The sequence below is a fragment of the Amphibalanus amphitrite genome, unplaced genomic scaffold (genome assembly GCF_019059575.1).
Source record: "Amphibalanus amphitrite isolate SeventyFive unplaced genomic scaffold, NRLGWU_Aamphi_draft 000561F_arrow, whole genome shotgun sequence".
NCBI lineage: Eukaryota > Metazoa > Arthropoda > Thecostraca > Balanomorpha > Balanidae > Amphibalanus > Amphibalanus amphitrite.
This window is the reverse complement of record NW_024882055.1, coordinates 93226-108449: the sequence shown is the minus strand read 5'-3', so window position 1 is coordinate 108449 and position 15224 is coordinate 93226. Positions and strand designations below refer to the sequence as shown.

At 49.2% G+C, this 15224-nt stretch overlaps 2 protein-coding genes across 3 annotated transcripts in view; both read left to right on the top strand.

Moving 5' to 3' along the window:
- Window positions 1–225: 225 nt before the first annotated feature.
- LOC122393904 (condensin-2 complex subunit H2-like) lies at window positions 226–8504 on the top strand. Of its 2 annotated transcripts, none has more exons than XM_043390352.1 (12): window positions 226–429; window positions 2871–2976; window positions 3231–3412; window positions 3829–3917; window positions 4275–4428; window positions 4846–4955; window positions 5144–5306; window positions 5583–5772; window positions 6079–6334; window positions 6578–7032; window positions 7190–7329; window positions 7659–8504. In XM_043390352.1, exons 2-12 carry the CDS (start codon window positions 2887–2889, stop codon window positions 7825–7827), a joined length of 1998 nt encoding a protein of 665 aa, XP_043246287.1. In that variant the 5' UTR covers window positions 226–429; window positions 2871–2886; the 3' UTR covers window positions 7828–8504. The 2 variants fall into 2 exon arrangements, with proteins under 2 accessions (XP_043246287.1, XP_043246288.1); XM_043390353.1 differs by having other exon boundaries at window positions 240–274.
- A 594-nt stretch (window positions 8505–9098) lies between these two features.
- Window positions 9099–15224, top strand: part of LOC122393893 (E3 ubiquitin-protein ligase TRIM9-like) — a 42440-nt gene continuing 36314 nt past the window's right edge. Inside the window, exon 1 of the mRNA XM_043390333.1 lies at window positions 9099–9944. Within this exon, the coding sequence (XP_043246268.1) occupies window positions 9303–9944 (642 nt within the window). The 5' untranslated portion in view covers window positions 9099–9302. The remainder of the gene's footprint in view (window positions 9945–15224) is intronic.

The following is a 15224-nucleotide window of genomic DNA, read 5'->3' as shown; positions in this document are numbered from 1 at the left end:
ACTTTTACTTTTTCCTTTAAAGCCTTTTTGCCGATTTTGCTATTAGATGATTGTGGAATATGAATATTCATTGATGATATGATCTATGGAATTTTTAAGGATCAGAATATATAGATGAATTTTAATATATTACCATAGCAGCAAACCACTTCTTTCTCAGTAGCGAAACAGAGTAAATTTGGTAGCAAAATAACTTCATAAATCAAAAGTGGAGGGAATTCATGCGCCACAATTGTCAACTTTTAGGCAAAACAAATTTGTCGCTTCATTTTTTGTGTGTTGTTTCCTCGATTTTATATAATTAATAGGGACGTTCCTACTCCCCATTTTTGCGTAAAGACAATGAAAGCTCATTGAACATTTTCCATCATTTCTAGAAGCTCAAAGCCAGTGAAAGGTGTGCAGAGACTGAGACAAGTACTGGTGCAGGTACGAATCATAATTTTGATTTTTGACAGTGATTAGGATTTGGGATTTCTTTGTATTGTTTTACTTTTCAAATTCAATATTTTAAAATTCAAAACTGATAATGATGAAAATTGTTTTTTTCAATTATAAGAATCTAAGAATCATGTCTTGTTTCACATTATTCCTGTGAAATGTCTCATCATCAATGTTAAAGGAAATAGTTCACTTTCACGAAATTATTTTTTTTGCAATGGATTTGTGATTTTTTATGTTCAAAATGATCAGCAAAGAAAATAAAACCTTTTTACAGCAAAAGATTATTTTCTATATTTTTGATATAGGAAGAACTTTTCAGTTTCTGTAAGGCACCGCGATCCAGTATGAAAAGAGCATGGGTCCCGAAAATTCTTCAGAACTAGAGAAATTATCGCGGCCACCGGCATTTGGGCGATCTGCTCGTGCTTTTGTTACTGGAGCGCCTCACTGGAGCGAATTTCTCTAGAGTTCTCGTAGATAATTTCTCTAGTTTCTGAAGAATTTTCGGGACCCATGCTCGTTTCATACTGGATGCGAATATATGCAAGGCACACATCCTCAACGCAAGACACATTTTTCGGGACGAGAAATAGAATATCTTTGCCTAGGGTGATCGTTGGGCTGTAAAAGCTCCTGATTTATGCTCGTCTCAGCCCAAGCTACGGAACTGCTATTCCAGTTCAAAACCCATGTTAAAATGTGAACTATTTCCTTTAAGATCTAGCCTGTGGGGCCGCGCCACTGCACATCCTGGTTCTGGTGGCCTAGTGATGGCAAATACAAAAAATGGAAACCGATTCCAAACTAAATACCAGCAGAAATGATTGGAAAATATCAAAAACCAAACTAGACTCTAAAACTGATCGAAATGCCAACTTTTTACCAAATTTTGAGCATCTGATACTGTATATACAAGTGATGCTTTCTATTTTCTAATACCGACAAAATACAAAATGCATCAGGGTTGAAATACCAAATGCCAAGTTGGTAGTACCCATACGTTTGGGATTGGTAGCTGGTAGGTATACCTAAAGGACAAAGGTTGGTAAATGGTATCTGATTGACATCATCACTAGTTTAGTTTTGGCCCTGATCTTTGTAAAATGATGTTGGCTGCAGTGGATGCTGGAAACAGGGCGCGGGAGGGCATATTTAGTCTTGTAAGTATGTCAAATTCTTCCCCCATAAGGTGCCTTCTACAGGCCAATTGTCACGTGATTTGTGCGAGCAAATTTCAGGAGCCTTGATCAAATCATCCCAGGTCCCCTGTTTTTTAACATCCACCATTGCCATGGCTGCAATGCTGCGCCATTAGGTACCCTTTATTTTGCATATTGAGTGCTGGAGTAATGGTTAAAGATCAGCAACACAAAATTAAAGCATGAAAATGTCTGGTGGCACCCAGTGTTACAGTGTCAACAAGCAAAATAGTCTGCACTGACAAGTAACTTCAGTACAGACATTTAGTATTTGCTACAAACAACAGCCGAAACTGCAAAAGCTCTAGTAAAGGTCAATATGAAATGTGGACAGTGTTGGCTGACTCACCCCTCCCACTTTTAAATCGTGATTGACGTGAGGCGGACCCGGTGTCATGTCCGACACGGGTCTCCCGGAGCGCCGGTGGGCGTGGGTGGGTGTCGCCGACAGATAGGTTGGGCCTGTCACAGGGGCGGACGGTTCAGCTCGGTGCTGCACAGTGCTGAAAGTCAGAAGTGTTCGCCTGTTTACCTGTAGGACATCGATACCCGACGTTATCGGATGCAGCCAACGAACCCTTATTACCGTGATCACTTATTCCTGAAAGTACGCTGAGTTGTATGATACCTACCTACATACGTTTTATACCGTTAACTACGGTCACATTTCATTGGAATAATTGATCAGTTCTGCAGTTCAGTTGGCAGTTTGTCCGATTTCCGGTGGTGAATGTCTATGGTCCACGGGCGTAGGATGCAAAAGACTTATGAGTATTGTCCGTGGTCGAAAGGAGGAGCCGCAGTCATTTGAACTCACTGAGCGAGATGAACTGTGCCCACCTGTGTTGGTTGGCTAGCCTACAGTTTCCTAATTGTATACAACTTGAGATTTCCCGGTCGGATGGACGACGGTAAAGGTCTGGGCCTGCCTACCTAGCAGGCTCGGGCCATCACGGGATATTGTTTTGTCAATCCATCCTTCCATCAAGTCCATCACCTCATTTGAACTAAACTAAATGTCTTTGTTTACTGTCCATTTACATATCGTTACAATGGGGCCATCATTGTTTCATTTAACCACATATCAAGGATATAAATCTGCAGGCACATGATAAGTTTTGGCTAAATAGACATGGGACATACGATCTCCCAAACGACCGAATAACTCTAGTTCCAGTATACCTACCGCTGCATTGTGACGCTGATATCTTTTGTTTATCATTTCAGATTATAATTTTTCAAGATGGCGCCACCGCCGGACGAAACCCGGTTTGGGTTTTTGCTGAACCCAATCAAGGACCTGACCAAAAACTGGCAGGTTGACCTAAATAAGGTATGTATGAGACGAACCTTTGTGTGTGTGTGTTTTTTATATAAGCCTATATGCATGAGATCATCGAAGAAATCACGACATTGCATTGTTTGGGTATATATTATTTGGGTAAAACAACGCCCCCATTTCGTTGGTAGCGTCGTCTCGAATTCCGCTAGGTAACCATCTTTCCATCCTCTACCAGCACCGTTTCCGACTGTCATCACAGGCCTAACATTCCAATGGCGCTGACATTTCGCCCCGCTCGCCGCCAGTTTCTGGGCGAGTATCTGGACGAACTGGCGAGCATGCCCATCACCTTCGACGGCGGCGAAACGGTGATGAACTTTGCCGAGGCGGCCATGCTGATTCAGGGCTCGGCGTGCGTCTACAGCCGCAAGGTGGAGTTCCTCTGGAAGATGGTGCTGCAGATGGTCGACCTCCTGGCTAACAAAAAGTAAGTTCCGCGGGCAGTGTTAGCAGCGTGCCGTTGACCGCATTTACGTGCCAAATTAGTCACCGGGTATTGTGCAGAGAAAACGTATCCTGCAGTAATTAGGGATAGGATGTCTTTTACGTGTTTATAGTTTGGAGTTTGAGAATCAAGCTGAATTCATACCTTTAAATGCGTTTAAAAGCAAAAAAGAATAGGTACCATGTTTTCGTCGTAAAAGCAAAGTTTGTTACAAGCTCTTGTAAATTAGCTTCACGCTCGCAATTTGTGTCGCATAAGCTATATGCAACTAGCTAATCTTTTCACTGAATGCTAGTTACTCTGGGGTGTGACCTCAGCTATATGTAGACCCACAGCGGCCGTGCGAACCCACCCGTCCGTGAATTCATCTAACCCACGATCTCGCTCCTTCACTGCAGGGTGGCGGCGCAGCAGGGCAGTAAGGGCAAGAAGGGCGGTGACCCAAATGAGACCATTGGCTTCCTTCCCGTGGATGACATGCCAATGTGTGAGTGACGGGGTGGTGTGGGGAGAAGTGCTCGGCTGGGCGACCCACACCGTGGGAGTCCGCAGCTGGGTGTGCTTTTATATGCTGACGCATTGTTCGACGGTCTTTTATTGTTAGTGTAAGATGTTGACTATTATAGCCTAATCCTAATTTTAGTAAGTTGTCAATAATATTGGAGGGTTCTTCTTTGTCACTAACGCATAATGCCTTTGTTCCCACCTCATGCCTGATTGACCGGAATCATCAGTCATTGTTCGTTGTACAAGTTAACGGTTATTTTGTACTGTGTATTCTGCATAAATAGTTTATGCACCCAGACTACGTCCGTGCTAAGCTCCTCTCACTCCATCTCTCCAGGCAAGAAGCAGATGAAGGAAGAGTCGGAGGACAAGGTGTCGCTCAAGTTCCTGCCCGTGACGCCCGTCTGTCTGGTGGACAAGGACAAGACGAAGAAGGCAGTGCCGCTGTTCTCACTGGCCGGGGACCTGCTCGGAAATAAGGACGACTACAGGTGGGATGGGACGCGGCGGCCGCGGCGGTGGAGTGGATGGGGGGGGGTTGCATTGTGATCTTGTGAGTATTGGAGTGGAAGTGGAAGTGGATACTGATGAATGGTAACAAGGTTTGTGAGGGGAGAGGGGTTGCTGCAGAATTATCAAATGCTTCCCTGTTCTTGTCTGATACATGAGCTGTTAGTTGAATGCTGCCTTTTATGGGCGCCTATGACCACCGCAGCCCGGGCGCCGTACACCCCCACATCATCATCAATGCTGCCTCTTGGAGCCGCGCTGACTAGCGGTGGCATAATTGACCACGTGAAACAATGGGCCTGCTGATGAATCTGATGCATTGAATCAACGTATCCCATTGTGTGAGCTGTCGGCTGATACTCGTCAACTGACCGTCTCCGTTCGTCGCCTCGTCTCAGACTGAACAGCACCATGTCGACGGCGACGGGTCTGCTCTGTACTGAGATGGACGTCGAGTCACTGCTGAGACATCACGTCAAGACGTCCTTCTCACCGACCAAATCACCCGGTCAGTCACGGTCCTGCTGTCGTTAACTTGCACGATTAAAAGAAATGGTGTTTCGTGATTTATTGTTGTCATTCCTGTTCTCTCTCTTTTGATGTTCATATCCATAAATCGGCCAAAGAGCTCAGCCGCACCTAATGTTCTGTTTAGTTTATTCACATGACCGTTTCCGCCCTCCTACCTCCCCCCAGACGTGTCGGCAGCTCTGTCGACCACCGCTGCCGCCGCCGCGGACGACCCGGATGACGCGTGCGAGCCGCCGCCGCCGCCGTCGCCGCCGCCGCCGGCCTCTCCGGAGCCGCCACCGCCGCCGTCACCGCCGCCATCGCCGCCGCGCGCCTCACCAGAACGGAGGTATGTTGGGGCTGGGCTGTCAGCGTGGGCATGTTGAAATGTATGGGTGTGGTCTGGCTGTATCGTTGAAATTTATCTTTGAGTTGAGATTTAGAGGTGCTCTTGTAGTGACTTCGGACAAGCTGCTCATAATTTCTGTCAACAAAGCCGATACTTGTAAAACTAGTGAAGCTCTCAAGACACTTAATCAATGCTACTTTGATTTCATGCACAAACTACTGCTTACGTCGGTGCCGCCCATATAACACCCTACCTTCCCTTCCCCTTCTCCCTCAGGACCGGTCTGCGCCAGAGCGCGCGGCGGCGGCGGGAGGCGACGCCGTGCCTGGCGCCGGGCTCCGAGCCCGAGCAGCGCTGGAGGCCGGTCAACCCGTACGGCGAGACCGGCAGGAAGCGGCCGCCGATCCGGCGCGGACGGATCACCCTGCGGCCGCCCTGTCTGTGTCAGAAGGAGACCGTCTCCAAGGTATGAGCCGGGGGAGAGTGCTGCTCTGGAATTTGGAAACCGCCAGGATGCTGGATTTTCTGGTTATTTTATTCGAAGTATGCAAGTTAAAGAGACTGAAAGTGGGTGCTTACAGCTGACAGGGTTAAATGGAGGACTAAATGGGTGGGCATGATTTCCATGGAATATCAGTGTCTCTGGTCTGCAATTTAAGGCAAGTGGTGGGTGTGCTTTTATCCACCGATGTCATTCCTTATTACACCACCAAACGTTCCATCCATCCCGTTCCTCCTGTGCCCTAACCGCCCATCTCCCCGCCACCCGCAGCGGAAGCGGAAGCTGGCCGAGACGGCAGCGGCTGCGGCGGCGTCAGTGACGACGGCGTCTGCCGACTCAGTGTACGGCTCCGGCGAGAAGCCGCCGCCGCCGCCCGTGGTCGACTACCTGAAGACGGAGCTGCTGACCCATTCTGGCCGGCTGACCCGTAGTCAACTGCGGCACGTCATATCCAAAATGCCCGCCGAGGTGCTGGCGGAAATGCAGAACAGGAAACAGGCGCTGGCTGACATCAAACAGCAGAAACGTGAGTGAGGGGTCAGTCGTGACTAAACGGAAAATGATCCTTGTGATACAGGATCCGCATATTTTGTAACTATTAGACATTTTGTGTGCGATTGTATGATATTTGTATTAGATGAGTTGCATTTGATTTGTATTAGCAGTCACAGCTCAAGTATTTCCCAAGTAATGGATGTGTTCAATGTTCATTGTTCCTCCCACGTCATTCTAACCAATGATTCTCACCGTCCCTCTCCCCGCCCCTCAGGCGAAGAGGACGAGCTGGCGGCGGCGGCGGAGGCGGCGGCCGCGGCCGATGACGCCGCGTCAGACGGCGGCGCCGGTGACATGGCCGACTTCCCGGACATGCCGGACCCGGCGGACCACCCTGCCGACCTGCCGAGCGCGGCGGCGCCCCCCTCCGCGCCGCCCGACAGCTACGAGGAGCTGGTGCAGCGCCGAGTGGCCGAGTACCTCAGCGCGGCGCAGGAGTATGTCCAGTCCACAGAGCTGTCGCGGCGCGTGGCCCGCTGGCAGGAGACGGTGCTGCCGCGGCTCGAGCGCGAGGAGAAGCGCAGTGAGTTCAATATCCACGACTACGGCTCGAGAATTCTGGAGAGGTTTCCCGAGGGATCGGCCAAGACGACCGTGGCGTTTGCCGATATTGTGAAGGGCGAGGAGGCGCCCGAGGTGGCTCGCTATCTTCTGTCGTCACTGATGCTGGTAAGACGGGGGGCCGGGGTGGGATCGGGTCGCTCTTCTACTTGTGATGCGTGAGTGAGACCATATTGTGTTTATTGATATTCTGCCTTTTTTGCTGCGATTTCTATTAGGTGGTACAACTCTGTGACATGACACTGTCTTTCACCTGCCCGCCCAGGCCAACACGTACAACGTGGAGATATTTGAGCCTGGCCCGCCGGACCAGGCCATGGACACGATGGAGCTGACGCTGCTCTCCAGAAAACGTCACCACGAGGCGCTGGACGGCTACAGCGCCCCCAGTCAGGGCTCGCCCAGGTCGGAACCGGGTCCCGGGGTCGCAGAGGAGGGAGAGAGAGACCGCCGGCGCCGCTGGGTTTTATTATAGGGCAGGATGGGCCTGACAATGTTTTTTATAATGCGCTGCTCCGTGTGAAGAGTTTCTTATGATGGAAATATACTTCATTATCTTTCTATATTCATGTCTGAGATAACAGCTTGAACAACGGCTAGTTGCTCGAACTTTTTCAATTCGTTGCATCAGTGATCTGATGAAAACTACTGGCTCTGTGACTCATCTAATTTATGTAAATAATGGCGGTTTGTTTTTGACGTTTGTCCCTCACCATTCGCTCCGTTCTGCACAGGCGGAAGAGTCAGGAGTCGCGCAGCAGCAGCAGCAGCGGCAGCGGCGGCGGCGGCTCGTCGACGGCCGGGCGGACCCGCTCCACACCTCCCAGAAAGGCCTCGGCCGCCGCCGGGCGGAAGAAACGGCCGGCGGCCGCCGCCCGGCAGAGGTCCCGCCAGGACCTCTGAGCGGACCGGCGCCCGCCGGGGGGGGGGGGGAGGGGGGGGCACGGAGAGTGTGGTGTGGTGCTGTTGGCGCGGTTATCAGAGAGGAGCTCAGTCTGCGTCGATGTCTGGGCTCGAGTGGGGTTTTCTGGGGACGAAAAATTGGCACTGCAGCGGCCGGACGTGACATGTTAGGCTGGCTTAAGTTCCGGGTGTTCTAAATCGATTCGTCACAATTTTGTGGTCGGGACCACTCTGAGTTGCGTTTTTAGATATGAGATGGTGTGAACTGGCTTTAGAGGATGAAGTTGCGATAGAATATTATGTATTGAGGAAGCCAAGCAGGCTTGGTGCCTGAGCCCTAAGGTGGCACATACAATGAATGCACTGAGGCAGAGTGCATGAACTGGGAGGCTAGCTGAACCATAGTGCGAGACTATGTTCATATTTCACCGTGGCGGCTCCCTCCGTGGCCGGCTTTAGAGAATCTTCATCCGCTTTGTTATCATCATGTATAGTAATAGTAACAGCGAGGGGTAGCGCCTTCGTTACCGCATCTGGGTAGTTGTTTCTGCGCTACGTGCGATACTGCGTACCTACATCTGAGTCCACTGCCCGAGTACAAAGATGAAGCATTTGAGAGCGGCATGCCTCGCTGGGAATGTACATATTACAATACAGAGAACCATTTTCACAACATACTGCCTGTTTTGTTGGTACTGTTCCTCCATGATTACCTATGGTAGGACATCAAATTTGTGTGTACGATTCCTCTAAATGGGAGAGCTCCACTTCGTAATGCTTTTGCGCCGTGCCTTACTCTGCTTGTTACCTTTGATTGCACGCCCAACATGTGCTCCAATTTTCCGCCGAATCCCTTCTCAGCTGTGAACTGCTTGCCCCTAGGTACCGCTCTCTGCAGCTGATTTAATAGGATTGCTGTATCCAACCTGACTGCACGAAGACAAAATGTGTAATATTGGCCATGCTACCACGATTCATATTCGCGATAGAAACTTACGGTTTTTCATGGTTCGGTGCGTAATTTAAAGCCTCGTTATATCCGATCGCTCCTCGCTCGTCATCTAATCCTGAAGTGACTGTCATCCTTTTCGTTTCAGCATCCCTCCCTTCCTGATCAGCGCCAGCACTAGTCGGCTGCCGTGGCTTCAAACACAAGTTCCTATCCTCGCCGCCAGATGGCTCTGGCGGCGCCGGCGGCTTGCCTCAGGTATGTGCCCGCGGGCGGGTGGCGGCGGCCGGTGCGGCGCGGCGCGGCCCGCACGCTCCCCGCCAGTTGTGACGCGGGGGACGGGGGAGAGCCGGCGCGGTGCACGTGATCTTAGGCCGGGACTCCCGACGGTGGGAAAAAGACGTGTGAGAGGAGCCACGTGACATTGGCCACGCGTGGAGATCAGCCGAGACTGTGGTGGATGGACGTGACTGATCCCTCGTGAGCGGGGGAGGGCGCCGCGCGGAGGCCGCCTCCTGCAGACGGTATGGAGCCGGAGCTGCAGTGTCCCGTGTGTCTGCGGCAGCTGGTGCGGCCCGTGCTGCTGGCCTGCTCGCACCCCGTGTGTCTGGGCTGCGCGCGCTCTCTGGCGCGGCCCTCGGACGACGAGCTGGACAAGGAGTCGGTGTACAGCGAGGCTGACAGCGGCGTGGTGTGCGGCAGCCGCGGCAGCAGCGCCGGCGGCCCGGAGCCCGGCTGGGTGAGCTGTGTCACCTGCGGCCGGCCCTCTCCGCTGGACGCGCTCCGGCCGTGCCTGCTGCTGGAGCGCCTGCTGCCGCTGTTCGGCCGCGCCTCGGCGCCCGTCAGCTGCCAGCTGTGCGAGGGCGAGCCGCGGCCGGCGGCGGTACTCTGCCAGCAGTGCCGCGTTCACTACTGCTCCGAGTGTCAGCGCCGGTGTCACCCGCGCCGCGGGCCGCTGGCCGAGCACAGCCTGCTGCCGGCGCCGGCGCCCGGGCCGCCGCCGCCGCCGCCGGCCGCCGACCCGCTGCGCTGCTGGCGACACCCCGCCGCCGAGTACGAGCTCTTCTGCGCCGCCTGCGACGAGCTGGCCTGCGCCGATTGCCGGGCTGACGGTGGTCATAAGGGCCACGAGCTGCACCCGCTGGCAGACGCCGTCAAAGCTCAGAAGGTCGGTCCAGGCGCCCTCGTATTCACCCTCCGTCCCCCGCCCCGCCCCATGGCGTCCCTCCCCACTGCCTGGGACGGGTTTAAGACCCTGCCACACTCACCCCACCCCTTGTCCCGTTGTTCCCTCACTATTACGACCCCCCCCCCCTCCCGTCCCCTGTAGATTTGCCATGTCCCAAAATAACAAACGACATCCTTCTGTAGAGAGGCGTGTCCCATCTGATCCTGCCCGGGTCCAGCCGTACCATTGTAATGGCTGTTCCCTGGAGATAATCCCGTCCCCTGTGCTGCCCAGGACCATAGGCGCATTAGGTAAACTGCTTTATTTTCAGGGCCCTGCTCAGAGCACCCAATTGTGAACACAATGACCGTCCCTTCTGAACTGATGGCCGTCCGTCGCTGTGGTATTTCGCGCATCTGGCGCCTTTGGCACGCCGGTTCCTCTCTTCCCGAGTTCCCAAAACCATCGGTCCACTCCTCAACGTATACGCTAGCACTAGCAGTGTCGCATGTTTTCGTGCTTTCACATCCGCTTCTGTCATTTCACGCACTGCGTTCACTACCTAGTCCGAATTGATGTGAAACTAAACGAGCTGTTTAAATGTTTTTACGTCGCAGACTGTGTGAATTTTCTCACTGACCACCTCAACACACGGTGCCTTACCGATTATGGCAGCTAGTAATGTAAATGAGTGCGCCGGCCGTAACTCAGGCGCCGGGGATTCGCTGCTCGCCATTACCGGCCCATTCCGCGCACTGATTTTCCCGAGCCGCCGCCGTGCGCCGGAAGCAGGTTCACAGCGGGGCTCTCGTGTGGTTTTTCGCCGTATCTTCGCCCCTGCGCCGGCCGGGCGCCGGGTTTGGTTACACACCACACAGTCTCGTAAGCCGGTGTGGGCCGGCCCACAGCGCACACCTGTCATGAGGCCCACGATACGGTGGGAGGTGTCACGCCTTACAGTCGGCGACCGCGCCGTGCGGGAAATTTCCGATATCTGAGCCGCGGCTGGCGTCCATTGGTGACATGGGCGCTAGGTGCTGTCGGATAGGTCATACTCTGAATTGTCGTATTACAGCCGGGCTGAATAGTGGATAAGGTGTGTGCCTATCGTGTGAGCCGTTTTGTTGATGGTCCTTTTACTATGTAGTTCCTTTGCTGTTTTGACCTTCAAAGGACGTAAGAATATTCATTGAGAAGTATAATTTTTCGTGAAGTGTTGATATAATGGCCGGTTTACGTGAATCAATAACTGTTCCGAGGTGTCCTTGAGATGTCTTGTGTGGCTTTTTCCGTCATCGGATTGGTTTATCTTCGGCAATCCAGCCACCCAACCATTGTTTTCCGGTGTAACGTCATCGTCTTGAGTGCCGGGGCGTTAGAACAAAGACCCCACCTGCAAACCTTCTGCACGATCTCATGCGGATTATTCGCTGGGCTACCGTTTGATTATCCGCCCGATGACATGAACAAATATGTTATGTAAGTGCAGGTGGGCCTGTATGTATTGTCACACGAAGATCCGGTATGTTTTCCTTCTGACACTGTTGGATAATTATCAGCACGGGAACAGTATCGGTTGAAGGGCCGCTGATTATACGGGGCAAAGTCTCGCCGGAAGAAGGTCGTCTTACACCATTGTTTAACTAGCAATGGTATGGAAATTTCAGTGCTAAGTCTGGTGTTGCCTGTAAATGATAACGTCTTATCATTATCTGATTGAGAGAGGAAGATGCTGGTCGGAACAATTGCTCTATCATTAGCTCGCCATCCGGACCCAATTGGAATAACTACCGGATATGTTGCATTCATTCTTTAGCGACTGCTCGTCTACCGCAGCCTGTTTCCAGAAGACATCGCCTCGTTACAATTTCTCCCGCCCATGTCGCATGCAGTTAAAGGAAAAGGGCCACCTTTAACATGGGGATTGAAACTGAGATAGCCATCTTGTAGCCCGTGTCCGAAAACCTATCTGTCTACCTCCTTACGGCCGATTTCGGCCTCCATTCGTAGTTATCGGCAATTTTAAAAGAAAATACGCCAGGAATGCGTCCTTATCCCAGGAATGCGTTCTTATCCGACAATACAGCCACCCGCGGCGAGGCTTTGGTTTTTTACCAATCAGCTCCAACCAGCTCAGCTTTAACCAATCAGCTTATCTGACACAATCCGACGAGTCTGTCTTCTGAACGCTGATTGGCTTGAGTGTGACGTCATCACTATGCCATCATACAGTAGGTGCCGTAGAGAGTATCAACATAGTACCAATATGTTAAATAGTTTTAAATACTTTTTCGCGAATTGTGCACTTCTGGCACCAGTTTTAAAAAGAAAATGAAAAATAATAATGTCAAAATGAAAAAACAACGATAACTTCATATTTCACGAAGGTGGCCCTTTTCCTTTAAAGGAAACAGTCCACTTTCCTGAAATCAGTATTTTGCTATTGATTTATGATTTTTTATGCTCAAAATAATCATGAAATAAAATAAAAACATTTTGTAAAAACAATTATTTTCTATATTTTAATATAGGACGAACTATATTCTATGTAAAATAATGTTTGACGCGGAAGCTTATTACGCATTGACCAATCATATTGCGTAGCTCAAACCTACGCATACTGCATTGGCTGTAAGCAGCATGCTGATTGGCTGACGATGACGTGGCTGCATTCCTGTGCAAGGCACGCATTCCTCTACAAGGCACTCTTCGGAACGAGAAATGGAATATCTTCGTCTAGGGTGATCGTTGAGCCGTAAAAGCTCCTGATTTGTGCTAGTCTCAGCTCAAGCTACGAAACTGCTATTCCAGCTCAAAACCCCATGTTAAAAGTGAACTATTTCCTTTAAAGGGACCCTCCCACCTTCAAAAAAGTTAATGAATTGGCATAAAAGTGATGTAGCGTGAATCACAAAGAGCGAAAATGAACATCTACCAAATTTTACCGGAAAATATTCACCCGTTTTCGAGATATAAGACTTTTATTTTTGTTTACTTTTTGGGAAATCCGCTGTTTCTATGACGTCACATAAAGGTTTTCTTTACGTCGGCATTTGGAAGCAATAGTTTGGTATCAAAGTGCGACAAATATTGCGCGAATGATGCGTTTATCTTATCAAGGTCAATATATGATGGCCAATAAAGGATTCCAGGACAATTCTTATGGCATTTCTTCGTATCGCAATTCTTCGTCTGCAAATCTTCGTCAGGGCATTTATTCGTACCTATCGCATTACTTTGTCTCGCACCAGGGTATATGAAAATCGTCTCGCATTTCTTCTTCAACGCAAATATATGCAAGAGTAAGCATTGAGGGACAAATAAATGCACCGACGAAGATTTGTAGACGAAGAAATGCGGACGAAAAATTGTGCTACGAAGAAATGTCATGCGAGGATTCGTTCGGGTACCATGACATTTATGTGATTTCAAAGTCAAGGTTCACAGCTGATCTGCTAAATCAAGCCAAGAATCCAAACTATCAAAAAACTATAAATATTTGTTTGTCTGTCACAGAGGTCTCAAGCAATATAAGGTTGACATGTTGAATCAAAAATCTACTGCCACAACTCACATCTCCTGCCTTAGTTTATCATTGTTGTTTTAACTTGCTTTCAAGAGAAACAGAAGCCAGTATCTGATATCACTTCAGATGATTGTTTCAAGATCTGAGTTCAAATGGAAATAAAAGCAAGATCAAGATGAAACAGGGATTATTGCTGTTAAAGTAGTTTGGCCATGATACAACAAGCACATAAATCATTAGCCAAATCAAATACTGGTTGGTTTGTCAAGATGTTTGTTGTCTGTCGTCTGTCGAGCTGCTATGAACACTGAACGCTCTCACTCTTACTTTAAAGAGAGTAGTTTAAGTTGAATGGTAGTGAGCTGTAATTAGACAAAGCAGCTATTCAGTGCTCACATCAAGCCAGGCTAGGAAATGGCATCAACTGTGGTGGGAGGAAGCAGGTTCGGCAGCCCTATGTTGTAAACTTCTGTTATGTCTTGTGTTTGATCAACTGATGTTTTCTGCTCTGTTTTGTGCAGTGATAGTAGCAGGTAACTGCATGCTTGTCAAATTATGTGAATAAACGAATTCATAACATTGCATTTTTCTCTCCATGCAAGGAACAAGTAAGATGTTGTAGAAAATGTAATAGAGGGCTGCATTGCTGATTTTGCACTTTATCAGAGCTTTATTTAGAATTGCTTTCCTGAAAGCTACACACAGGCCACAGTGCTGAAATTCACAATGTCATAGCTTCTGGTAGAAAAAAGAAAAGACTTACCTAGGTAAAATTGGCTGAAAGTATGGCAGAGCAGGTCTTGATGCGTATGCCCATCCGTGTGCTTGCCGAAGCCGAACTGACTGCAACACATGTAACTCTGACCCACCATGGTGGCTGGCATATCCTGAACTTTCACCACTCTAAACAAGACAACTTTCAGCCCTCAGCATTGTATTAAAACACTGTACAAAACACTCAAAATTGGTTTCAGTGCCATCCACGGACAACATCAGTCGCCATTCACCAGGCCAGTAAAAACAGAATAGATAATAGCTTCAAACCCATGTAGTCAGAGTTACTAGGTCTGCACCTCAAAACAAAATCCAGGTGACATTCACCACGCCAGTAAAAAACAGGTACTTAGGTAACGTAACAGCTTCAAATCTGGTAACATGTTGGTCGGACTTTACACTACCATATTTACATGGAATAATATGATACCAAACAATAGTGCAACCATTCTGGACAACAAAAGTGTATGATAAAATTAATTTAGAATACTCTGGCAGCATGATTTACGAGCACAGGCAGGTGTTACCTACCAGCCTTCTCAATGCTCGTAAAACCAACATTGTAGTTTTGATTTTACCTTACATGATAACACACTTGGCTGCAATGGCACATTTAATTTAATACTGTGAAAAGACCAGTTATAACCACTTCACAAGCACAATTGCACCTCATGCCGACATCCTTTTCCAAAGACAGTCAGCAGCGTCTTTCGTCAAAACTGGAAGATAAATCCCCTTTCAACTGTTAACATCAAAAATATTTCTTCATGGTGTGACTGTGATCTCCATATGGAAACCTTGCAGGAAAAGAATTAATGTCAATTGTCAGCTCTTCAAATTTCTTTGGACTTTAACTTGCAGTACCATATCCAGTTTGCTTTGATATTTTGTTTTTTATTCCATGTTGAAGTTGAACACCAAGCTCCAGATATAGCAGGCAGCTTGATCATCTTCGGCCTTGGTATAATATCAGTCCAAGT